This window comes from Eutrigla gurnardus (genome assembly GCF_963514095.1).
Source record: "Eutrigla gurnardus genome assembly, chromosome: 16".
In the NCBI taxonomy this organism is placed as follows: domain Eukaryota; kingdom Metazoa; phylum Chordata; class Actinopteri; order Perciformes; family Triglidae; genus Eutrigla; species Eutrigla gurnardus.
In genome coordinates, this window is record NC_139927.1 from 13,649,458 (window position 1) to 13,675,053 (window position 25,596).

The window sequence follows — 25,596 nt, forward strand, 5'->3', positions numbered from 1 at the left end:
GCGCTGACCGGATCTGGTGCGCCTTCTCGTGTCCGACTTGACTGATTTCCCTGAACGCAGCTGGTGGCGTCTCTTCGGGCTGGCAGCCACACGGCCGTGCGTCTTTATATGAACGCGTCCCAACTGTGGGTGAACTTACTCGCCGTTTGACCTTCCTGCAGCTCGCAGCGGCTCCACTAAACTCATTGATCTGACACTTCGCCGGCACGCGACACCGCGGCGGGACTTCACATCGCCAAAGTTTGTGTGCGTCCGCTGTCTGTGGAGGAAGAGGGTAAGAATATATACATCTCCACGGTTATGAATTCAACATATTCGTGTTTGCGGTGATTCGCAGGCGCGACTTGATGTGGGAAATCACCCAACTGTTCCTCTGATTTATTATTAAAAACAAAAGGCTGCAAAGCAACAAGTGGAAGGCCCGTAACTGCGCGTGTCAAATACCAGATGCAGTCAGGCTGGTGGGTTAGTACGTGACAGAATACGCGCCAGCGTTGTCCAGTCCTTATAGGTCTCAACTGGACATCATCAGCTGCTTTTCTTTTTTTACATTTAATTTAAAGAATGATATGTGCAAATGGGCATCCCATGGAATATGATCGAATTGTGCAGTGCTTATCCTAAATTAATGAATTGTCAAATTGTACATCTTATAATGTTCAGTAACCCTATTTGGAAATCCATGTGAATCCCTGATGTGGTTTGTGTATATTTTATAGGGGGTTCTGTTGTCCGGATATCAGTTTAAAAAAAATGTATTTATAACATTTCTCTAGGAGCCTAATGTGAATATTTGCCTACTTCAAAAGCACTTATCTCTGTGTAAACAAGTGGCTGTTTACAGCCACCTGCTGCCATGCAGAGGATCTCACAGAATAATTCCCTTTTCCCTTGTTTGAACTGTGCCTCTCGTGCAGGATCATACATCACATTTATCTCAGTTTGTTTTTCTAGCCAAAGTTCATTGCATTCATTACACTTATTTAAGAGATCTGTGAAGTGATGCTTGCAACAACTTGCTTTTTATTATTTCTATTTTGAGTCATTTTGATGGAATCTGTCATTTGTTTATTCACTGTGAAAATCTTAAAATGTGGTGTGATGCAGATGTTTTATCTGTTCCATGAAAGATGAGGAAATGAAAGGAATTTAATATAATAGTGCTGCATATTCATTTAGGGAGGTTAAAACTTACGGTGTCAACATCTGGAGTTGCAGAAGTTGTACTTGAAGTTGACTTCTCGTCCTTGAATGTATGTGCAAAATTAAAGGATTCATTAAGAAAAAGGGTATAATTAGAAAAAACATGTATTCTCATATAGGCAGAAAGGACCGACATTTCCTGTCAGTCACTGCAACATAAATGCCAATTTAACTTTTTAGAGGTAAAGAAAGTTTGTTTAGGATGGACAGAACAATACCATACTTAAAAAAATCAAATCAGGGTTACAGAGATGAGATTTTATGTTTAAGATTGTAAAGACAAATATATATATATATATATATATAATTTCTTCGAGTGTTGCACAGCATTTCCTCAAAATCATTCAGCCACATTAACCACAGATTCATTTTTTTAAACATTACGAACAAGTCAAGCACACAACTTCCTCTGTAACTTATCTTTATTTATTTAATTTACCATCCAGAAATATTCCAGACATTACTGGCGAAATTCTGTCTTTTAAAAGGATTTTAAAGGAAATTGAATCGGAGGTAATTTCGACGGTTCCTGCTGTGATTCCTGCTGGCTTTGTGCGTCGGTGCATTGGGATGGAAATTGAGGTGGTAAAAGTTAAGTATAGTGCATTACAGTGAATTATTCATTTCCTCTCCCAACGGATGAGCGGCTCCCACTCGTGTGCAAAGAATATAAAAAAAAAACTACCATGCAGCCTTTTATGTTTAATACCAAAGTTTATAAAAATAAGTGCAGTAAACTACATTTTTAAGTCCTCTGGCAGGAACCAGCACTCGTACTCCCTGACTGTATATAGTACGTTGCGGCTGAGCTGCCTCACATCCGTTTCCCCCCCGATTTCAGGGAGGCTGCGAGCTTTTAGGATGGGAAAAAGACATGACCTTGAGCTTTTGTGTAATAGGCATGCACTTCTGGCTAATGCCCAGGAACAGTTGTGCCACTTCAGATTTAGCTTTATTTGGCTTTGACCATACGTCTTTGAGGAGGGAGGGGGCTACATGAATGTTTGAGTTAGCAGGTTACCTGGTGGAAACATTCCTCATCGTTTCCTCTAAGGCTTAGGCCGGCTGTTCCGGAGAGAGCAATCAATTTATCCGCCTGTAATTGATTTTCTGTTTAAGTAATTGCTTATCATATTGAAATTCTTTTCTTTGCCCATGAGAAGCACTTTTGAGTTGCCTCTCTTTTTGAAATGTGCTTTCCAGGTAAAGCTGCTTTGCCTTTCCCCTGGAAATAACGGCTCTGCATGATGCCAGACTGGTGCGTTCCCAATGACAGCCCTGTAAGGCTGTAATGCTTAGAGACCAGATTGTTGGTCTCATCACCTTTTTTCTTCTCTTTAAACTAAACCCTACAATGGAGCGAGGGTTCGCTGTGTATTTATTGTGGCATTTATTGTCTGTGCGAGCTGGCGGAGGAGAGCCGGGAGGTTTTCTCTCACAATGAGCCGCCAGCTGCTTGAGTGTGACAGCGCAGAGGTTTGAAGGCGAGGTCAAAGCTTCAAAGGAAACAGAAACTCTTCCACATCTGCCGTTACCCCCCTAAATGGTAAATGAAGCTACTAAATCTCGCCACAATCTCTTTTTCTGTTCTCTTTCAGTGACTCTTTTGTTTTAGGAGTCGGCTCATTGGTTACAGACAGAAGGTCAGTGGACACAGTGAAACCAAAACTGACTCTTTTATACTTACAGCAGATTTATGTCTACAAAACCCTTCTATTCAGAGTCATTAAATCCTAATATCTGTTGGCGTATTGTTGGTCGTAGGGCTGCGTATGTTGATGAGCCGGTGTAATACTTTCTTTCATTAATCATTTCCCATGATTCAAGCAGAAACTGATGACCTGGCAGGTGGTGTTATTGAACCTAAAAACACCTTGAACTTTGATTTCCTGGCTTGCCCTCAGTCTAGATGTCGGGTAAGAATTGATTAACCCATAGAAGACGGAGGTAAAGCCGTGCTCCCGCTGCCAAGACACATTCTTAATCTTCCAGGAAATTGATCTTTTGTCCATCCAAACGCCATAAAAAAATCCACTCTGTTGCCTTCGAGCTGCAACAGATCAGACTAATGTGCTTTCAAACGGTTTGTGTGAAGGCTGAAAAGTCGATAATCATCAGTAATAAAATGTTAATATCCCATCCCTGACGCCACTTGCTGTCGTGTTAACATGGATGCGTTTGTCTGTTCACCACAAAAATGGATCCCATTTGACTTTCCGTTGGCGTTCGTTTTCGAGCGTCATGAAACAAATTTACCAGTCGTTTCCCATGAGCCTAGGCTTATTTTTTTTATTTAGTAGCCCAAATGTGGCAAATTATTTGAGTCAAGTTGGACAAAGTAGAGAAACTAACAAAACAAACAAAAAGTAGGCTTGTGTGCCTCAGCCATGAGGGGAAATGAAAGTGTATAAGAAACTTTTCAGCTGGTTATGAGTCTCCGTTAAATACTGATACCTCTATATGACCTACATAAGTAAACGAGACCATCATTGAGAGTATTGACTATTTCTATATAGTTATTCTTAATGCTTGTCATCAGCCTGGTCACCTTCAACGGGAGGTGGAGGGCTCCACTGGGAGGCCCGGGCCGTATTGCTCAGCCGCTGGTAGGAAGGGAGGCATTGGAGAACCAGGACTGTGCAGGGCGGACTGGCAGACCCTGCTGCAGTAAAACAAGAAGTTTTCTTAAGGGAAAACTCAAAAACCCTGCTGCTTTTGTCCTGCCAAAATCCACACCAAATTAAGAGCAGCTTTATATGGACAGCTTTAACTTTAACCCACCCTTTATGTGCCCACACAAACATGCAAACCATCAGTGGAAGTTATAGACAGTTATAGAATATTTGAGGGCTCTGAGAAAAATGCATTTTTTTTGTATTTGATATCACTTGTTGTAAAATGTGCATCCAGTAACTGGAGAAGGAGCAGTCAGCTGGTTGTTAAAAATAAAATGGCCTGAGGAGTGTTGACGCACGCTTAAATAACTCCATTTCCCCAAGCGTTTTCACAGCTGTAATTTCTCTGTTAACATTTGAATGTGATATCGTTAAAAGGAAACTTGATGGGCTCGTTTAAGTAATTCAAGTTTTCAGCAGTGCTCGTTTTACACTTGCCGCACAAGAAGCCAGCCACTCCCACGGATTATTGAGTTTTGTTGGCGAGTCAAACCAAGCCATTCTCTGGGCCATTTGGGAAGATTAATGAAGCCTTTTTTCCCTTATGGCTGAATGACGACAGAAGTGAGCTTTCTGCCAGAAAGGTGGAGACAATGTGTACCAACTCTGCATGAAGACAAACTCCTGGCATCCAGGAATGATGATTTACTTTGCTGGAATTGTTTTATCTGATGTTGTAAAAGTAAATGGACATGACCTAAATCTGTACGTCTGTGTGTCTGTTGTTTTTATTGATCTACCAGCTGTGTCTGTCTCTACGGTACACTATAAATCTGGATTTCCTCTTCTCATATTTCAGACACTGCACTCACTAAGAGGTAATTCCACCTTGCAGCAGTGATCTTTTAATCCAACTGGAAGCCTTGATTTTTACATTTAGCAGATCTACTTCTAATGCAGGGTTCCTCTCAGAATTATGAACATAATGAGTTTTAATCCACATGGTCAATGTTGCATGTATTGCATGCATGCACTGTATTTAATAAAATGGTGCCAATTTTTCATTTTTTTTATTAGGATTGTTTACTTTTTACTACTTTATATAGGTTTATACTTTAAGAATGATGCAAAATAAGCACAAAAATATGGGTCGAATATTGTTGACGATATCATTTGACATTTTAAAAATGTATTAAGCACACAAATTAATTGGGGATCTTTAAATATTCTCAATTAGAGGTTCTTCTTTTCCCCAGAGGGTTTGACTGTACAGCATCTCGTTGCCCCCAACAGCACTTGTTCAGGTTTCATCACCTGCACCGTCATTGGTCATGTGATAAGATAACGTGGTCACATCTGAGATAATGCATTTTTCTTTTAGAAAGAAGAAAAAAAAAATGTCACCATTGCAGTTCAGTGTTTTTCTGTCTTGCAGGAGGAAAGGCGTCCCACTCGTCTGACGTCCATGTGCTACCGCTTACCGATGCCACACTCATGGCTGGACTTGGACCCAACACTGAACATCTTCTCTCACTCTGGGCTGTGAGGACTGCGTTCGCTATCTCTCTGATCGTCTGATGTCTGGTTGATCATGTGATCCGTCCCCAAAACTGAGTTAAATCAAAGTCAGCTGCAGGTTTGTTTGGAATCAAACATCGTACTGGGATTTAAAATGTGAAGCTCATGAGTAACATTGAACAAGCCCCGGCGTTTGTAGGTAGATCTGCTGGTCTTTGCTTTGATTTTTTCGGTGCCAGCACTTAGATAATATAGTATTACTGTAGTGAACTTCACACCAGTAGAAAACTCTATCAGCTTGTAGTCTTTGTCGACGATGTGGTAAATCTAGTGATACTGAGACGTCTGTAGTTGCGATGGACGCTGCCTCCTCCCCAGAGAAGGATCAGCCCCTCCTCCAGCTCCAGGAGGTGGACTCCAGTCGAGTTGGCTGCTGCGTCCTCCCTCCAGTCCTTAGATCGTCCACCCCTAGCTTGTCCCTGGAAACCAGCCAGCCCATCTGCATCCCCTCTCCTTACACTGACCTCAGCCACGACTTCCCCGCCTTACCTTTCTACAGTCCCACTATCTTCACTTATGCCGGTCCGGGCATTTCAGACTGCTCCTCCGTCCATCAGTCACTAAGCCCCTCCTTATTCTGGCCCAGCCACGGCCACGTGGGGCCACCCATACCCCTGCACCCCTCCCAGACCCGGCCTCCCCACGGGCAGCCAGTCCAGAGCTCGTGGGTGGAGCTGTCGCAGCGGGACAACGTCTTAACGAGGTAGGATCACGTCCTCACTCTGACTCACTGTTTCAACACCCAAGCTAATGATCGTTTAAATGATCACTTAATGTCTTCATTATCTTTATGATATTCAAGTTGGAATGATAAAAGCAGCAATTAGCCATTTGTCAAGCAGGGAAAACGACTGTAAAGCAATATTGATCAACAAACGATCTGTCAACAGACTGATTTGATTAATCAACTAATTATTTTGGCACTAGTCAGTATTCACAGTTACATTTTTAAAACCCCAAATTCTGACTTGAACTTAAAATACACCCATTTACACATAAAATGATAATCGTCAATAAAAATACTAATTTCTTCTGTCTTTCCGGTAAGACTTAACAATCTGTAATTATACTACTGATGGATGTGATTGATTAAAATGACGTACCCGTTGTGTTTTTGTCTTGAAATGACTGAAACGGTTAGTAAGAGCATGAGGACGCGTTCTCAGGAGAGCGAGGAGGCCGTGGTGTCGTCGGGCGGGAAGGCGGACCTCCACTACTGCGCTGTGTGTCACGACTACGCCTCCGGCTACCACTACGGGGTCTGGTCATGTGAGGGGTGTAAGGCCTTCTTCAAGAGGAGCATCCAAGGTGAGGCATAAAAACATTCGGTATCCTAGATCCAGGTATTTCTTCTTCTTGCAGAAACTTGTGAGAGACTCCACACATTATTACATTTAAGGACAAATTTAACGGTTTTGTTTACTTTCGCATGTGGAGATTTGCGATTTTATCTTCCTGGCTGACCTCGGGGTTCCCTCCTCACAGCAGGATATCCGATCATAAATATTCATTAATAATAGAGATATAGTCAGAAGGGGGAGTCTGATACTTTTGGAAGTATTTTGTCATAAATCTATGAACTTTAGCTGTACATAGTTTGGAGCTTCTGCCTTCTTGGAGGGTTTTACTCGCATGCTCAGTAAACGGCTTGACATGATAGATTATGTAGAAGAAAGCCAGTACAAGCCTTTAGCAGGAGCCCATTTTGCAGTGAGCTCTTGTGCAATTTGCAGGAATGCTTCCCCACATTTGCTCATTTTATCTCTGTCACCCCTCATCAATTTGACCTGTCTTCCGTACTTCGTTGTTCCAGGACACAATGACTACATCTGTCCAGCAACCAATCAGTGCACTATAGACAAGAACCGCCGTAAGAGCTGCCAGGCGTGTCGCCTTCGCAAATGCTGTGAAGTTGGCATGACCAAGTGTGGTGAGAGTCTTTTCTATTCGCTCATTTATGGTGCTTTCTCCTTTTCTGGTTGTTGTCTTTTCTCTTTCGGCTGCAACAGACGTCCCGACATGTTTCGTATATATCCAACATGCTCTTAGGATTGTCATCTGTCAAATGAGAATCTAGAGATCACGTGTTCCCCGTGGCTTTTCTGCGTTTTCCCAGAGCAACATGATCCCACTCCAGCAGCCAGAAAAGGTGGTTCTTCATTCCCATGTAAACTTGATCTCTCCACCAGCTGTATACTCTGTGCAAGCCAGCTTTTATAAAGTGTATTTAAAGCAGCCTGAATCAATATTTCTAGAATCACATGGTATCCCTGCAGCTTTATTGAGCTTTAAAGCAAGTTTCAGCTGTCCATTCAACATCTTTACTGTTTTGGTTTACTCTCTCTGCTCTCATGGTGTTGTTTTTTATATTGAGAAGGCAGCTGTTCTTAAAAAAAACTCACTGAACACTATCTGCCCTCCAACAGCAGTCAGACAAACTTGGCAACGAGCTGGAGAGCATTGTGGAGCGTTTAGTCGTCCTGCGGGATTGTTAAAGGCTTGTTTTTTTTCTGTCTCAGGTATGCGAAAGGACCGCGGTAACTACAGAAACCCCCAGGTGAGGCGATTGAGCCGCCTGTCCTCAAACGGCAGAGCGCCAAAGCCGCTGACTGGACCGACGGTGGGTTCGTTAAACGCGCCACACCCTCCTGCTCTGACCCCAGAGCAGCTGATCACACGGATAATGGAGGCGGAGCCGCCGGAGATCTACCTCATGAATGACATGAGGAGGCCGCTGACCGAAGCCAACGTCATGATGTCGCTCACCAACCTGGCTGATAAGGAGCTGGTTCACATGATCAGCTGGGCCAAGAAGATTCCAGGTGTGTGTGCAGGGATGCTTTTAAAAAGGAAAAAAATGGCGTTACAGTGCAATCGCTTGGATGTTTTTGTCAAAGGGAAACCACATCGGAGCAGGAGCTTAGATATCATCAAGTTTAGGACTCATCACATCTCTAGGGACACCAAGCTGTGCTTGTTTCCTAATGTGCCGTTGTAACCTTTTATAATGGAATGCATGTTTTTTTGCCCTTTTTGTTTTACCCATTGGGACTTCTCAACACTCGGCAATGAGCAAGCTCACACTTACAGTTCACACAGTAGTACATTCAATACAGGGGTGACGAGCTTTATTCATTTAGAAGTGAGACTTGAAGTTCAAGTACACCCAGCAATACCACTAAAGGGTGCAAATGAGCACCCTTTAGTGGCTTATTAGCTGCGTGTTATTAGCCTTGTCCTTACAAAGCCACTAAGTGCTATTTTCCAAATGGCAGAATTCATTTTGTAGATTTCTGTTCAAAATAACACAACATGCCTTTTATGCTTCATAGAATGAAATCCAATGATGTGGGGTTTTTTTGTACTCTCGGAGCGGCTCAGTCAGCTGTACAACCAGAGTTAATGACTTCGTTTTGGCCAGCCGCTGTAATTGTCTGTGCTTTATTCATCATGTGAGTCGGGGCTGCACAGATAGATTCAGGCTGCTTGTCTGCACATCAGATAAGTTTGGAACAAACATCAAGCTGTCACTTCAGCTGATTCCTAGTCACAGGGTTTTCCTGTGGTTCTGGCAAATATTATGACACAGAAACCTTTTACCTCGCCCCAAAGTTTGTGTGTCTTTACCGCCCAGAGTCACTCGTAGCCTGGTTGGAATCAGATAACAGGCCATGCAGTGACTGCTGGGACGTTAACCTGGTTCTTATCTGATTGGAGGCCTTCAATGTATTGTTTCAGGACGAAGCGAGCGCTGTTTGCCGTCTGTGTGGAGCATCACTCGGTTGTATACGTGTTGACCAGGTGTTTTCTTCAGGGTTTGTAGAGCTCAGCCTTTTGGACCAGGTGCACCTGCTGGAGTGCTGCTGGCTGGAGGTGCTGATGATCGGACTGATGTGGAGGTCAGTGGACCATCCGGGGAAACTTATCTTCTCCCCTGACCTCAGCCTGAGCAGGTACACCACCGAAATCTCACATATATACTGTACAAGCTTGATTAGGGGACCGTTTTCCATCATCATTGTGGGTGTTAAGTTGAATGTTGTACAATCACACAAATACACGTGGTAAAAGTCGTTCATATTGTCGCTTTAGTTTCAGGACTTTCATTGTTGGTAACAGCCTCTCAGATACAATTCATATCTGTATTGGCATCGTGTTGGCTCATAAAAAGAAAAGGCAGTTAAAGAAAATGCCATTACATCATTTGTCCACCAGAGAGAACTGAAAGAGCACTATTGTTCCTTTTTAAAAATGTAATTCTTGAACATATCACTTGATAAAGTTATAACCCCTAAGATTTTCATGTACTTAAACCCTGTTTGTGATGTCATTGATGACAGAAACAAACAGCTGAAGCGACTCAATGTATCATGTGTTGTTTTCATTTGTTGGTGGCGGGGTGCGCCATTCCGGCACTGGATAAAAATGTTCGCAATTTTTCCGTAATGTTGTATGTTTACTGTTGTATTTCTGACAAAGCTGCTCAAGGAGTGTTTGCTGTTGCACTAAACTCCACTTGAGGTTACCATAGTAACCAGGGGTTTCACCAAATCAACCAGGACTGAAATCTGAAAGCATTTTGAAAAGAATATTTTAAAGGCGTAAATGAAAAATATCCATTTATCGTGCTGGTAATGAAAACACAAAGATGTAGCTTAACTTCCTTTATTAATAAGGGAGTTCAAAGCACCGTCATTCAGAAACTGTAAATGAGCATCTCCGCCTACATCTGTGCTCGGCTGCTTCTAAAGCTGGAACAGAGTGTCCTGATGTCTCTCACTCAGCGACACTTCCTTTGTGGTGGCCCTTATCTTCACGTCATACCCAACTGAAACGGTGCAGTGCACGCTCAGCAGTCATGGGCAAATTCCACTATTGGAAGACACACTGTAGAAATATTATCAGCAAACGGTACGTAACATATCAAAAGTGGGAGTACTGAATAGAAATGAATAGAGAGAAAGTAAATCTGAGGATAAAATTCTCCTTTTCATTATAATATCAAACTGATAAACATGTATCTGCTTCATCGCCCTATTTAGCGTCTTCCTGGGAGTTGAATTCATGCAGCGCTTTTGCAAAAATGTCATAGGAATTTCTGCCTAATTTGCCTAAAAAGGGAGAACTCGGGAGTGGTTTGTGATAAATAGCTAGTTGTGCTTGTGTCTTTGTACGGTAGAGAAGAGGGGAACTGTGTCCAGGGCTTCTCGGAGATCTTTGACATGCTGATAGCGGCCACGTCCCGGGTGAGAGAACTCAAGCTCCAGAGAGAGGAGTACGTCTGCCTCAAGGCCATGATCCTCCTTAACTCCAGTAAGTGTGTGTGTGTGTGTGTGTGTGTGTGTGTGTGTGTGTGTGTGTGTGTGTGTGTGTGTGTGTGTGTGTGTGTGTGTGTGTGTGTGTGTGTGTGTGTGTGTGTGTGTGTGTGTGTGTGTGTGTGTGTGTGTGTGTGTGTGTGTGTGTGTGTGTGTGTATTTATAAACCTGCATCCTCTCTATGTACGATAGGTGTGTGTGTGTGTGTGTATTTATAAACCTGCATCCTCTCTATGTACGATAGGTGTGTGTGTGTGTGTGTGTGTGTGTGTGTATTTATAAACCTGCATCCTCTCTATGTATGATAGGTGTGTGGGTGAGACAAAGGTGTGTGTGTGTGTGTGTGTGTGTGTGTGTGTGTGTGTGTGTGTGTGTGTGTGTGTGTGTGTGTCTCAGCGTGTGCTCTTGTCTGCACATGAGTCTGCTCAGTGTTGGCAAGGGGACCGGCTAAATAACTCACCAGTGAGAGCCCTAATGGGAACACTGTGTATGCTCTCGTTGCTTCTGCCGAATTGCTCGGAGCAACAGCCAGTGCCTGTTTGAGGATGAACGGGGTCAGAGCCTCTGTGGCGAGCCGCTACGCTGGGGAGTAATTAACGTCTGGCTAATGTTTCTGTTTTCCTTTTAATTGCCTCTGCCAGCGTAGTCGAACAGGACTCATCATTTTTGCACTGACTCTTCCATTCTAGCTTGTGATTGAACGTTTGAGCGTTTGCAGCATGCAAACAAGAAATCATCAAGAACAACCTTTTAACAAAACTGAAGGGTTGGACGTTTAACCTTTCACTCCCAGAATGTAAAAAGAAAAGCCTTCACACAGTCGTGGCTTAATACACTTTTGAGATTTGTTTCAATCATACATTCATTCATCATCATACAAGCGATCAAGACGAAGAACCAAATTGTCCGCCTCCTTGTGTTGCCAGATATGTGCCTCAGCTCGTCGGAGGGCGGCGAGCAGCTAGAGAGTCGCTCCAAGCTGCTCTGTCTTCTGGACGCCGTGACGGACGCTCTCTCTGGTGTTGGCCATCGCCAAAACCGGCCTCACCTTCCGCCAACAGTACACCCGCCTCGCCCACCTGCTCATGCTGCTCTCACACATCCGCCACGCCAGGTAGATGGACCCCATTTCATGGATATTTTGAAAGCAAAATTGCTCATTTATGTATTCACTCAGTGTTTCATTTTATTACACAAAGCCACAATTGGTGCTCACAAATGCGACTCCCCATCATCATCTTGGTTAAATACATTTTGTAATTGAAAATGTCATTACCTCCTTCATGAGTCTGATTGCTCTATTTTTCCAAATGTGCAGTAACAAGGGCATGGACCACCTCCACTGCATGAAAATGAAGAACATGGTGCCTCTGTACGACCTGTTGCTGGAGATGTTGGACGCCCACATCATGCACGGCTCCCGTCTGCCCCGCCGGCCTACCCAGCAGGAGCCCGGTGACCCGGCGGAGGTTCCCGCTCGGCAGCACAGCGACGGCCCCTCAAATACCTGGACTCCCAGCAGCGCCGGGAGTGGAGGTGACCCGCAGTAGTCCGACGCAATGCACCACTTTGCACAAGAGTAGTTCACAGGGCCGACGAGATGCTTCACTGGAACGTTCTGCTGAATTCTGTGAACTCTCAGGCGAAACTAAAGCTTTGAGACATCGTGCACTCATTCAAGTTCAACTTTTGAATTCTACGACGCTGCAGAACGACCAAGCATGCAGCGCTCATTGTCACCACATGTCGAAAAGCCAGAGTGGAAACCAACTGCTGTAATAATTTGGTCAGTAGCAGCAGTTGTTGCTTAAATGTTCATGTTGTCACTGCCTTAAATCTTTTGGGCTGTGAAGCTAATTTCATATTGGATAATATTCATAATACATACATACATATATATTTATATATGTGTATATGTATATATGTGTGTGTGTGTGTGTGTGTGTGTGTATGTATAGTATTATTCTGGAGGTGTAACAGAATGCTGTGTGTAAATAATGACTGAAGAGATAAATAAATACAACTCCTGTAGCATAGATACAGATTGGCTTTGGTGATATGATGATATATACAGAGACAATATAATTTATACAAATAATAATAAAATTTGACTTATAAAAACCTCACAACTAGCTATCCAAATCGCTAAAACTCACAAACATGTTATATATTGCTTGTTTAATCCGAACAACAACCAAAAAAAACCCTAAGCTAATCGGCTGAGTGGTTTCCATCTTCCTCTGACTCTTTGCCACAAGAAGAGAAAAAAATCCTTCAACACAAATTAAGTATTCATGATATGTGTTAGCATATAACAACTAGCTAGCTACAATATGGGAGCTGCTGTTGCAAAACACTAATAGTTGTTTTAACTTGGTGAAAATGAATTGAAGTCCATTTTACTCTAGAGTAGAGTAGTAGATGCCTGTCTAGATTAGAATGGAGACAGAACAACATTTTAGTAAGGCCACACTGAACGAATGGGAAAGTGGTCGTGAACTGAAACCAGCTGATTTGTCACAGGAGGCCTTCTGTTGGCCCCTAGAGGGCGCTTTACAAGAATGATCATAAAGCTCTAAAGACAATGTTGCACTCCGACCTGTCACGTTTTGCTTACAGAAAAGGAAAATTATTTTTGTATCTTAGAACTTGCTAGTAGCCATCGTGTGTTTTGACAATCAGGATCAAGCAGAGCATATGTAAATATGTAGACGTTGAACCCATATATGGACTTCTGTAACGGCTCAGTCCCGCCTGCCTTCTGCTTCTCTGGTCGCACTCTTCGTCACCTTACATCGCAAACTGTCCTTTCACTGTGTATATGTACTTTGATTGTAATTTTTATTCCCAGAAAATATTGTGATAATGTGCCTTTTTCGTTTCTGGTGATCGCTGGTGATTTCTGGTGTGTAAACAGTTAGACATTTAGGTGAAAGGACTTCTGGGTAAATCGTTTATTATCAAACATTATGTCCCAGTGTGATCATCCACCATGCAGTTGGTGGGGGATGATTTTTTCTTGTATGTTCATGCATTTATCCATTCTCTCTGGTTTACGCCATTACACAAATAAAAAAAAATGTACAGTTAATACAGTGACATTTTAATTGTGAATTTCATTTAACTAACAAACTGTGAAGTTCTCTTTTCTCCACTTGTTTGTCAAAGATCCAGAATGATGAAAAAAACGAAATATTATTTAAGTGGACAGCTGAAAGTTCTGGGACAAGCTTACTTACTATTCCCCCAAAATACTGTTTGGTAGATCAACAGTGAACTTAACCCCTGAAAAGTGCTGACCCTGCTCTGCATAGGTTTTCAGTTGCCTTACTATTTTTTTGCGAATTAACTTTAAATTCAGGAGTCTTTTTCAATGACAAATCGTTGGGGATGAATCCTCAATTTTGCCTGAAAATTTTGTAATTTATTTGTAATCATTATGATTACCCTGCTACTTTATGTCCGATATTTTGTTTGAGTATTTGAATCACTCACCGTAAGCATTAAACATGGAGCTGCATACAGGTTGTGACTACCTTTTTATGATATTTGTTTTCCTGTTATACTTTTTCTTGACATACTATATGATGACTTATTCACGTACAATATATCACGAAAAGTCATGAATGACTTTTTGTCTTTACTTTGAAATTTTATGACATTACATTTTTTGGAACTTTTTTATGGCAGACTGTGGTATGACTTAACTTTTGGTATGCATTACGACAATGATAAAATATGCCTTATTATGACTATTCTGACTTTTTAATAAACTTTTTAAAATAACTTTTATGTCATACTGTTGCCTGACTTATTTTGTAAATACTGACTTTATGACACTGTTTTATGACCTATTTATGACAATTATGTTTTTTTTTGGACATACTGTATACTTTGACCTTTCATGATATACTATACTTGTTATGACCTACTATCCTCTGGTCTTTGTCAGGACCTTTTATGAACTACGACTGTCTACTATAACTTTTCATGACTTACTACTTTGTGGCATGTTTACAACTTTATTCATGACCTATCACATACCCTTTTAAATGGATTTTATGCCATCACTATGCTGTTATATTTTATGACTTTTTTGTGACATATTTTATGACTCTTTGGCAGACTATAGTATGATTTTTTTTATTTTTTTTACTGTTATATTATGGCATACTTTGCTCTGATTTTTTTTAATGTTTTTTAAGAGACAAACTATACAGTCATTTTTATGACTTTTATGCCTTTGTATAATGTACAATGCTCCCTTTTTTATAATTTTTTTCCTATGACATCTTATGTTGTTGACTCGCTTTATGAACTATGATACTATTAATGTTTCATGACTAATGGCATACTATGACACTTTCATGAACATTTTACACTTTGACTTGATAACATGTTTATTATGTTCTCCTTGTTTAAATTAATTTAATTTATCAAGGAAGAATTTTTGAACATCTGACAATTCAATGGTCAACATTTTTCATCCGAATGGAAAGTTTTGCAGGAATTTTAATTGGAGGATCAGCAGATTTGCAGCTTATTAAAGAAATCTTTTACATAAATCATGCAGTCCTTTCCCCCGTTCATTTTCATTCAGCACCCTTGCACTACTTAATTATTGTCAAACGTTGTTCATAGTTGTATTGTTCATATATTTATGCTCTTTAATCTGCTTGTATGTACATAATAGCAAAATGTCTTTTTCTGTTTACTTTTGTTGACTGTTTACTTGTTGTCTTTTTTGTCTCTGTTGTTTTTTTTTTAAGTACAATGTCTAATTCCTTGTATGCGTTCACATACTTGGTCAATAAATCTGATTCTAAAGTTTCATTTCTTGTAGTTTTACTTATATTTTTCATGACATACCGCACTTACACTTTGTAATTCTTTTTTTTTTACATACATTACTGTGACTTTTTATGAGATACTATTCATTGACGTTTTTTTTTACATACTATACTATGAATTTTTTTATACCTTTTTTTTGACACTTTGACATACAATACTAAGACTTTTACTTTTTTCGACATGCTATACCATGACTTTTTTTTACTATTTCGCCATACTATACAGACTTTTTTTAAAACTTTGTAGACATGTCTTTCATTTTACTTTTTTCGGCATGCTATACTATGACTTTTTATTAATTTTTTTCAACATGCTATACTATGACTTTTTTGACACTATATTGTGACTTTTTTTACTTTTTCAACATGCTATACCATGACTTTTTTCAATACTATGACTTTTTTGACACTATGCTTTGACTTTGATTTTTGCAACATACTACTTTTTTCGACATGCTATACTATGACTTTTTTTTACTTTTTTTACATACTATACTATGACTTTTTTCGACATGCTATACTATGACTTTTTTTTAATTTTTTGACATGCTATTCTATTACTTTTTTTTTTTTTTTTACTTTTTTGACATACTAAACTATGACTTTTGTACTTTTTTGACATACTATACTATGACTTTTTTTTTTACTTTTTGGACACACTATGACTTTTTGTCCGACATGCTATACTATGACCTTTTTTTTTTTTCTTTACTTTTTTGACGTACTATAGTGTCAAAAAAGAAAAGTTATAGTATAGTAACTATACCATAACTTTTTTTTTAACTTTTTTGACATGCTATACTGTGACTTTTTTTTAAATTTTTTGACATGCTATTCTATTACTTTTTTTTTTTTTTTTTTTAACTTTTTTGACATACTAAACTATGACTTTTGTACTTTTTTGACTTTTTTTTTAACTTTTTGGACACACTATGACTTTTTGTCCGACATGCTATACTATGACCTTTTTTTTTTATGCTATACTGACTTCTTTTTTTTTTTACTTTTTTGACATACTGCATATACTTTGATTTTCTTTGACATGCTATACAATGACTTTTTTGACATGCCAAACTGTTTTTTACATTATACTATGACTTTTTTTTATGACTTTATGACATGCTATACTATTACTTTTTTTAATGATTATATAAAGTATAGCATGTCAAAAAATTAATGAAAAAGGTCATAGTATAGCATGTCGATAATGTAAAAAAAAAAAAGGTGATAGTATAGCATGTCCAAAAAAGTAAACAAAACAGTAATGGTAAAGCATGGCCATAGATTAGTAAGTCACAAAAAATAATCATAGTATAGTATGACGAAAAAAGTCATAAAAAAGTAATTGTATAGTATGTCGAAAGTCATAAAAAAGTAGTAAAGTATGTCGAAAAGAGTCACAGTATAGTATGTCGAAAAAGTAAAAGAAAAAAGCTTCTTTTTCACTGATCAAACATACAATTCATCTCTATTTATTGTGCATATATATACATTCACTTGAGAAACTCAAAAAAATGCATCGAGTCAAGTTAAGAAGTGTTTACTACCAGAAAATAAGGCGCACAAATCCACCATTTCGATGTTATAAATAAACATTATATTATTACATTTTGCAAGTACACATTTTCCTGCTAAATCTACAGTGTTTAAACAGTGCACTGGGTGAAAGAGACATATGTGCTCAGAATCTCTTCAAGACAAATACAAAAATCCTACACTGTGATAACTGTAGTTGGTTTCATACATATTACAATAATATTTTTAACCAGTTTCTTTAATGTAAAAACATAAACTTGTTCAACAGTACAGTCCAACATAAAAAAAAGATCAAGCATGCGTTTTGTTTGCAGGGTTAGACAAAACTAAATGTTATTAACTTAAAAGCTAAACAGGGACTTGCTTACAGTTGTTTACTATTAAGTTGTGTTTGGAAGCAAGAAAGAAATACTGGGATTCTGTCATTTTACTTTGCATTATTACACTAAAATATCTGCATTTTTGTTCGCATGTGGTACTTTTCCAGATTGAAATTGGTTATTTTGTTCATGAAATAAATACAATCTGTTTAAGAATCTTTTTTTTTTTTTTTTTAAGACAATCACTTCATCAGCTTTACATTAATTTGTTCAGGGGTTTCAGTGCAACAAAAAGGTGGCTTGTGTTTCTCAGTATGTTGCCAAGTCCATTCCTCTCTATGATCAGGTGGGCGGCGGGCCGTTGGTGTAGCGTAACATGGGGTAGAAGGAGCGGGCGAAGTTGTTGGCCCCAGTACAGCCGGGGATGCCGTCGGACTGGGGGATCAGACAGGGGAGGAGCAGGAGGAACAGCAGTAGGAGCTGAAGGGGGAAGGCAGCGCGGAGGACCCGGTAGAAGAAGGAACGAGGCGGGGACGAGTCTTTCTTCTCTCTGCCCGACGCACAAGACACATGGATCAAGTTTGATTACAAGAATAGAGAAAATACTCCATTCATCATCAAATCAAAACAAAATTAAAACACCATTCAACAGTAACATAACATACTGATGTCTTTCTGCGTACCTTTGAGTCGGGGAACCTCTCTTTGGATCTGCCGACGTGCTTTGGCCTTGGACGTCTGATGCAGATTCACAATCCTGAAGTAAAGACAGAGAAGTCATGGTATAGTAAGGCATAAAACATTTCATAACATACTTTGTCATATGGGTGCACATTCTCGTCACACAATCCTCCTTCATAAATACCATTTCATGTGAATGCATGGTTTTGTGCATCAGCATCAGTTTATACATCCAGTCCCTGGTCTACATCGCGTATTTGGGTGCACATGGCATGATGGGTAATTATTAGGAGGGAGCTCCTACATGACAACGACCCGCTGAAGCTTAAAGTTTCATATAAATCAATGTACAGTACATTGAAAGTGTGCAGCTACTGGTTAGAACTTGAAGTGGTGATTAGGTCTTAAAATATATGGAGAGGGTCTTAAAATGTATTCAAATTAACCTCATCTTGTTTCAAATCTATAAAGTCTGGAAAAGACTGCTGTTTGGCATGACGAAGTCAACGTTAGAGTTGAACTCTCACCAGACGCTGTTGCAGAGTGCTGAGGTCCTGGTCCACCTGCCTCAGCAGCAACTTCAGTTTGCTCCCCGTCACATGGAGCTTCTCCTGGGCCTCGTTGCCCTCGTCTGCCTCGTCCTCAGGCTGCAGCTGAGACCACAGAGCCTGGAGGGAGGCCTGCTGAGTCCTCCTGCCTTGAAGCTCCTCTTGCAGGTCCTAAAAACCACAAAGGACAGAGAAGGTGACGGTGCAGCTCAGCAGGAAAGGGAATGCTCCACAAAAGATGATTATCCGCTTACGGCGAGTGTGCTGCGGTGTTGTTGCAGGGCTCGGACAGGAGCTTCTGGGTCACCGATGTCCACCGCATAGCGTCGGCTCTCTGCGTGGGCCAGCCACAGCAGCAGGGAATGGAGGGTTTCATGGAACTCCTGTGTGGAGGAGTGGGGTGAAAATGTACAATATTTGAATCCAAAATGTAGCGGAGAAGAAGAAGAAAGACACGTAAATTGGAAATACTTAAAGGTTGAGTAGGTGATTCTAGCCAGAAACATTTTCAATGATAAGCAATTAATAAATGAAATGCTCTGAGATAAAAAAAAATAAATTAAAAAAACGTCATGTCTGTAAAACTCCCGTCCAATCAAAGAGGGCGGGCCATAGATAATAACTGGACGTCCATTATCTACTCTGCCTTTAAGTGAAGTACAAGTGCGCCAAAATTGTACTAAATTAAACACTTGACTATTTTGACTTTAACCACTTCTGGGCAAAGTACATTTTTTACAGTCATTCAGAATGTGGCAGGCTGGAAATCTGAATCAAACCATTGAATTAAATCACTGGAGCTTCTATTATGTATTTATATTTAAATCAATTACATATAAAATGATGTGAAGTTGCTGAACTCTTTCTGCCATAATAAGAGCCTGTATTGCTTGTAAATAGGTTGATTAAGGATAGTAACGTCTAAAGAGGAAACATTATTTTATAGTCGGCATATTAAACATGTCTACCAGCTGGCATTACATATGAAAGAAAAGAGGGAAACTTAATAGAACAATCCACCCTCTGTAAGATTTCTCACCTGACAACGCAGCAGCGTTTTCCTCAGACTGGTGTCCCACTGCTGGAGGTCTGTGCACGCTCGGCTCCAGTCTCGGTTCACGCCAGCCAGTCTCTCCTGTAGTTCTGCAGCTTCCTGAGCTCGCAGGTTGACAGAGAGCATGATGGTCTTGTAGCGAGAAAATGTCTTCTGCATCTCCTGCAAGAGAACATCGATGAATCTAAACAAAAAAGCTGAATACTTTTTTATCATATCCGTCATATTTTGGTTTTTAAATGTCACCTTTAGTTCTTTGGCTCTGGCTGCCATGTCCTCAATACTGGCTGCTGGCTTGGACTGCTGGAGGCGCTCCAGCTCTGGGGTCACGTTTTCCAACCAGGAAGTGATGTCGTCGAGGTCAGACGCAAGATCTCGGGGCTCCTGAGGGCCGGCGTGCTGGTCTCTCCTGGTCTGAGCCTGGAGCAGCTCCCAGCGTTCAATCACACCTGAGAGAGCACAAACATTTACCGATGTAGAACCTTCTAGGTTTGTTTGTATTTCTGTCACAAGGTGGAACGAGAAACTCATCATTATTACATAATTACCCACCTGAGTGTGTGTCTGAGGCGGTCAGTCCCGTGAGGCCGAGCTCCTCCGGCTGCTCCTCCTCATCCAGAAGCAGTGAGACTCGTTTGATGTCCTCGATGCTGCCGCTGCACTGAGACATGAGACGCAGCTGCAGACGCCACAGAGACACTGTTAGAGCTGGCAGCTGGGGCTGCAGACGATCTCATAGTCAACAGTTACTTACATAGCCCTGCTTTACAGGGGTGCTGGTGAGGGTGGGCGGAGCCTCAGGGTGGACATCCGAGTCCAGCTGTGTTTCTGCGTCTTCCTGTGGTCGCCATCTTGGAGACTCGGGTGCAGCCATCGACCTGCTTGGAACTACAACACCAAAAAAGTGGCATTAATTACAAAACCCTGTATTTCCTCTAAAAAACTTGAGTATATCTCTTAAATTTGTTGGCTGACTCAGTCTTTCAGGTGGAAGTTTTTGGTTTTGAGAGAGAGAGAGAGAGAGAGAGAGAGACTATAGCACTGAGAGCAGCTGGAAACCAGTTCACACCAGTCCTTCAACGATCCAGGCAACACATTTTGAAGATACTACGTTTTAATACCATACCTTAAATTATGGTAAAGAAAAAGGCCGTGGAGTGAAATAGACGAACAGAAAAGTGGTTTAAGGCGGTAGGGAAGGTTACAAGGAAGGAGTTAAATGATGGTGGGATAAAATGCGAGGAGAGTGTAGAAAGATAAAGGGAGGAAGACAATAGACAGGAGGATGTGAAGCAACACAACACAATAATAAAATAAAAAATAAATAAATAAAGAGATCTCTCCTTGTAAGTGTCACGGTCGCCCCAAAATGAAAAACTAATATTGAATGGCTGTTTGAATCGTGCTCCGGCTAGAGACGAAATAAAATTCCTATATTGAGGTTTATTTAAATCCTACCCATAAGTCAGTTAGTGTCCTCTGTTCATAATTCAGACCACAGTGTTTCCAAAATGCTCGTTAAACAAAAATGTGTCAGAGAAAGAAAAAGGTGGCGTGTTTGCGTTGGCATTGAAGGATTTTTCCAAACCACAGCAGCAGGAAGTGACGTATCGGAGCAGCAGCAGCACGACGAGCAAAAAGAAGCAAAGTGATACATGAGCTGCTACAAGATATTTGTTTTTTTTCCCCCATTAAGAGCCGTGAGTGGATTTATGAAGCAAAAGGTGAAGATGTTCTTTTGCCTACCCAGTGAGGAGGCTCGTAGAGCCTCTGGGGCTTCGACAAATTCCTCCTGGCTCTGAGTCCACTCCACCTCTGAGAGGAGAGAGCGGTCAGACTGAAGGCGTAGGGATATGGTCTATGCTTGTGGTGTGTGTGTGAAATCCATGCCATGTTCTGTCTTTGTAATTAGCTTTAAAGGGACAGGATCCACAGTAGGTGGCGCTTGGCCCCAGTAGGAGGACCAGCACGGAAGCAAAGCGATGTACTGCTGATGACGGGGGCAACAAAATGAAAGGCTCATCTAAAAGAATATCAGTTCAAGCGCTTTATTTTGAATATTTTATGTGTTTTTGTCATCAGCAGTACATTGCATTGCTCCTGTTTGCTTCTCCAAACTGTGTTCGTCCCAAATATTTGTAGAGACTTCAAATCTAGAAAGTGAATACCTGACAGTGCACTGAAGTACGCCCTGTCATCCTCATGTTCTTCCTCCTCCTCCTCCTCCTCGTCCTCATGTGACGATGACCCTCCCACGTCTCCGGTGTGGTCCCACTCCAGCGGCAGTGAGTCCACGCTCACCGGCGTCTCCCGCCCCGAGCGCTCCAGCGGAGAGGCCAGCAGGCGGGTGGGCGTCGCCGGGAGGCTCCGCCCCAGCCACGGTCGGCCAATCAGCTCCAAGCTGGACTCCAATGAAAACGTGGTGCCAGAGAACTCTGGTTCTTCTTTGACCGTCTAAGGCAAAGACATAGCAGGTATTTAGCCAGATGTGTGAGCAATAAAGTTGAGCATTTTAGGGGTTCATCTCATCAAAGTTGAGACGTACAAGCTGTGGTTTGCAACATGATCGTTCGCTCTCTAGTTAATTAAGAGACGTTTCACATGTTTTTTTGGTTTTAAACTTTGTATTCTCCTGATTGTTAATGGTTGGAATAAATATGAGTAAAAGAGAAAAGTGAAGTTTACTTGTTTGGGGGGGAAAAAGAAGTATAAACGAGTTATGAATGGAAGAATGGATGTAGTGTATGTGTGTGTGCTGCAGCTCACCGGGGGCTGGCTGAGACGCTGGTGGAAGCGGACCAGTCTGCCGAAAACCTCCTGGCAGTAGGAGTGCAGCTCCTCCAGCTCGTCCTCTATCAACGCTGCATCGTGCAGTGAGCTCTTCTGGATCAGACCCTCTCCAAACACTATCAGTCCGTCAATGCGCTCTGTGTTCAGCGTGATCTCCTTCTGGAAACTCTGCAGGAAAGACGGTTGGATGAACAGAGATGGAGTGAGGAAAATTAGGAGTTCCAGAAAGTCCAAAAGGAAGAAAACATGACTGCAAATCTGTTATAGAGCTCTGGTAAATGAACTGAAACTGAAATCTTAGATGGGGAAAAAAGTCAGAGCGTCAACAGTCTAAACATGAATTTCTTGAAATTTCTATTCAACATTTTGGTCATTATAGATAATTTCTCTGACAAAAAGATATGAGACAAATGAATATGAATAATAATATGTCTAACAGGATGCCCTCACATTGAGCTGTTGGATCTTGTGATGGACGTCGCTCTCTGAAAAGTGTTCCACGTTGGTGAGCTGCAGGTCCAGCTCCGTCAGCCACACCAGCATGCTTTCCCTTGTGCCTTCAAATTCCTCCCTCTGGCTGGTGAAATACTGAGAGAGAGATGAGGAAACGGATGAAAAGGGGAGACAGGATAAAAACAGGTAGGATTCTTATTTATGACTTCATTACATGACGGTAAGGTATGGTTAATGGTGACTCCCTTGGTCCTGTACTGCACCTTGAGTCTGCGGAGGATGGCAGCCACTCGGCGGTGCAGGGTGTCCCAGCGCCGGTTGCCTTCATGGACCATGGCTTTCAGCTGACTGGCTCGGTCCGTGCGATGCTCCCTGGCCAGGCGGCGGTACTGGTTATTGACCAGTTCCAGCTGGGTCAGCCGCTCATGAAGCTGCCTTTGGAAACCCTAAAAATGACAGGGGAAAAACCATGTTATAGATTATAGAAGGGATTATGGCTCCAAGTTGTCTAGTTGTCTCATTATGTCAAAGAGAGAAACGGTTCAACCCAAAATATTAGGTATCAATATTGAAAATCTGTTACAAACGCACTAATATAATAGTTAGATTTACTTTTCACATGTTTATTTATACAGATTGTTATAGTATTTTTTTATTTATTTATCAAACACACACAAAAGGATGTCCCGACACTTCCAGGATAGTTTTGTAATAAAAAGAAAAGGCAAACAAATCATCACATGAGATTTAAGACAATGAAAAAACCAGCTACTTCAAGTCTGTTCCGTCTGCAGAGCTCCCAACTGACCTCGAACTTCTTGAGCTCCTCCTTGGCGACAGTATAAAGGACGTCGGCAGAGTTGGGGTTGGCAGCGGTGAGCTCGGCCATCTTTAGCCAATCCTCAAACCGCGAGTAGTCGTCGAGGAACCTGCACCAGAGTCTCCACGTCTCCTCGATTCTACGAGCAGAACATTGTTCCGCAGTTTGAGTTATTTTATGATAACTCAGTGTGAGTTATTCTGTGATACTGATGAAGGATTTTAAATATTTTCATGGATTTTCGTGGATGATACAGTGCCATCATTAATCCTCTGCAATCATCTATAGTTTTTAAACGATTTAAGCAAGAAATAAATGTTATTAATCGAACTGTTTAATGTTGATTATAAATGAAATGGACCTGATTCTTGACAGCAGAGGGATACATCGGATATAAATGAACATAACAATCACAATATGTAGTGATATACGGAGCAATAGACAAAGAACCCAAAGAAATTAAACTTATTTGCAAGTAAAACTGAGTGCATGCTTTGAGACTATTTATTTCCGGTGTACCTTACAGTGTGTGTGTGTGTGTGTGTGTGTTTTAGTTCCTACCTGAGTCTCCTATCCAGAGCCATGGCACAGATGGCCCTCCAGCGCTGGTCCAGGCCGTGGCTCGTTTCCTGCAGGGAGTCGCTCTCCGCCTCGGCGCTGCCAGCAGCATCTTCGTCTCGCAGCAAAACGTTGCACAGACTCAGTACTGACGCGACGCCCTCCGTGTGCTGCTCGATGTCCCTCTGCAGCTCCTGGACGGGCACACGGACGGACAGGAAGACAGACATCGCATCAGACCAAACCACTGAGGTGTTAAACAGCAGTCCACGCAGACATACAGAAGGAGGGACTGCATGAGACCACCCACTCCCAAAATTAAACAAAGAACAGGAATGAATTATTAATCATGAAGAGGGACAAAAGAGGAAGTGGGGAGACAGAAAAAACAATAAGAAGAAATATGAAATACAAATGTGACGTTACAAACAATACTATATAGAGCACGACAAGGAAAGTGTCCTAAAAGATGAAAGAAAGGCAGAGAGAAACAAAAGGAATGATGATAGTAGCATGTTTGTGTGGACCTGCTGCTCGGCCAGCCTCCTCTGGATCTCCTGGTGGTGACAGACGCTGTAGGTGACGGGTCTGGACAGCTCGGCCTCGATGCGAGAAAGCCACGAGCGGAGGTTACTCATGTTCTTATCCAGCTGCTGCACGGCCACCAAAGTCTCCTTCAGCTTCTTCACCCTGAACGCAGCACAGTGTTTTAGAAGCTGCGTTTCACATTCACATCCATAAATCAATCCAGCAATCAGGACCGCTGGAAACATATGAGCTTATTCACTGTGCGTATGTGTTTTAATAAAGTTAGCTGTGCCAGTGATCCACAAGAAGATATAAGCAAGCAGTATATTTGAGGAATATGTGAATAAATAAAAAACACATTTGTATCCTCTGTGGTGAGGTCACAACCCACAGGACTGCGAATCATTTGTGAACGAAAAGCAGAAATAAATGCTTCACTAACTCTCTAAACTTTTCAAAACATTCTCAGGTATAAATCACCATGGCAACTGACTGCTTGCACACACACACACACACACACACACACACACACACACACACACACACACACACACACACACACACACACACACACACTGGTGTCATAGCAACGCTCGGGACAATAAGAGCTCTCTTCTGAGGCTTAAAAGCCTGAAGTGTGCCCCATTTGGGAGTTTGAGTTAATTTCCCCATTTGATCCTTCCTCTCCTGTTGAGGTCCAACAGGGAGACGCTCTTCACTTCAATAATAAGCACCGATAACAGCTGT

At 41.5% G+C, this 25,596-nt stretch overlaps 2 protein-coding genes across 7 annotated transcripts in view; one reads left to right on the forward strand and one right to left on the reverse strand.

Moving 5' to 3' along the window:
• Nucleotides 1-65: 65 nt before the first annotated feature.
• On the forward strand, nucleotides 66-15,533 carry esr2a (estrogen receptor 2a). The gene is given in 10 exon segments (XM_084030173.1): nucleotides 66-274; nucleotides 5,254-6,099; nucleotides 6,538-6,704; nucleotides 7,210-7,326; nucleotides 7,916-8,218; nucleotides 9,211-9,349; nucleotides 10,576-10,709; nucleotides 11,638-11,723; nucleotides 11,725-11,825; nucleotides 12,030-15,533. Coding segments are annotated over 9 exon segments (1,686 nt in total). The 5' UTR covers nucleotides 66-274; nucleotides 5,254-5,692; the 3' UTR covers nucleotides 12,262-15,533.
• Nucleotides 15,534-17,019: 1,486 nt separating this feature from the next.
• Nucleotides 17,020-25,596, reverse strand: part of syne2a (spectrin repeat containing, nuclear envelope 2a) — a 69,998-nt gene continuing 61,421 nt past the window's right edge. For 5 of the 6 annotated variants that reach the window (XM_084031287.1, XM_084031283.1, XM_084031285.1 and 2 more), the window contains 16 exons: nucleotides 24,849-25,011; nucleotides 24,325-24,515; nucleotides 23,752-23,902; nucleotides 23,207-23,389; nucleotides 22,941-23,078; nucleotides 22,467-22,658; nucleotides 21,869-22,154; nucleotides 21,447-21,515; nucleotides 20,455-20,588; nucleotides 20,253-20,379; nucleotides 19,947-20,149; nucleotides 19,686-19,862; nucleotides 18,901-19,029; nucleotides 18,626-18,817; nucleotides 18,101-18,174; nucleotides 17,020-17,967 (listed from right to left, as the gene is read on the reverse strand). In XM_084031287.1, coding sequence (XP_083887413.1) covers nucleotides 17,760-17,967; nucleotides 18,101-18,174; nucleotides 18,626-18,817; nucleotides 18,901-19,029; nucleotides 19,686-19,862; nucleotides 19,947-20,149; nucleotides 20,253-20,379; nucleotides 20,455-20,588; nucleotides 21,447-21,515; nucleotides 21,869-22,154; nucleotides 22,467-22,658; nucleotides 22,941-23,078; nucleotides 23,207-23,389; nucleotides 23,752-23,902; nucleotides 24,325-24,515; nucleotides 24,849-25,011 — 2,617 coding nt within the window. In that variant the 3' untranslated portion in view covers nucleotides 17,020-17,759. The remainder of the gene's footprint in view (nucleotides 17,968-18,100; nucleotides 18,175-18,625; nucleotides 18,818-18,900; nucleotides 19,030-19,685; nucleotides 19,863-19,946; nucleotides 20,150-20,252; nucleotides 20,380-20,454; nucleotides 20,589-21,446; nucleotides 21,516-21,868; nucleotides 22,155-22,466; nucleotides 22,659-22,940; nucleotides 23,079-23,206; nucleotides 23,390-23,751; nucleotides 23,903-24,324; nucleotides 24,516-24,848; nucleotides 25,012-25,596) is intronic. The other variant, XM_084031286.1, reaches the window with a different exon arrangement.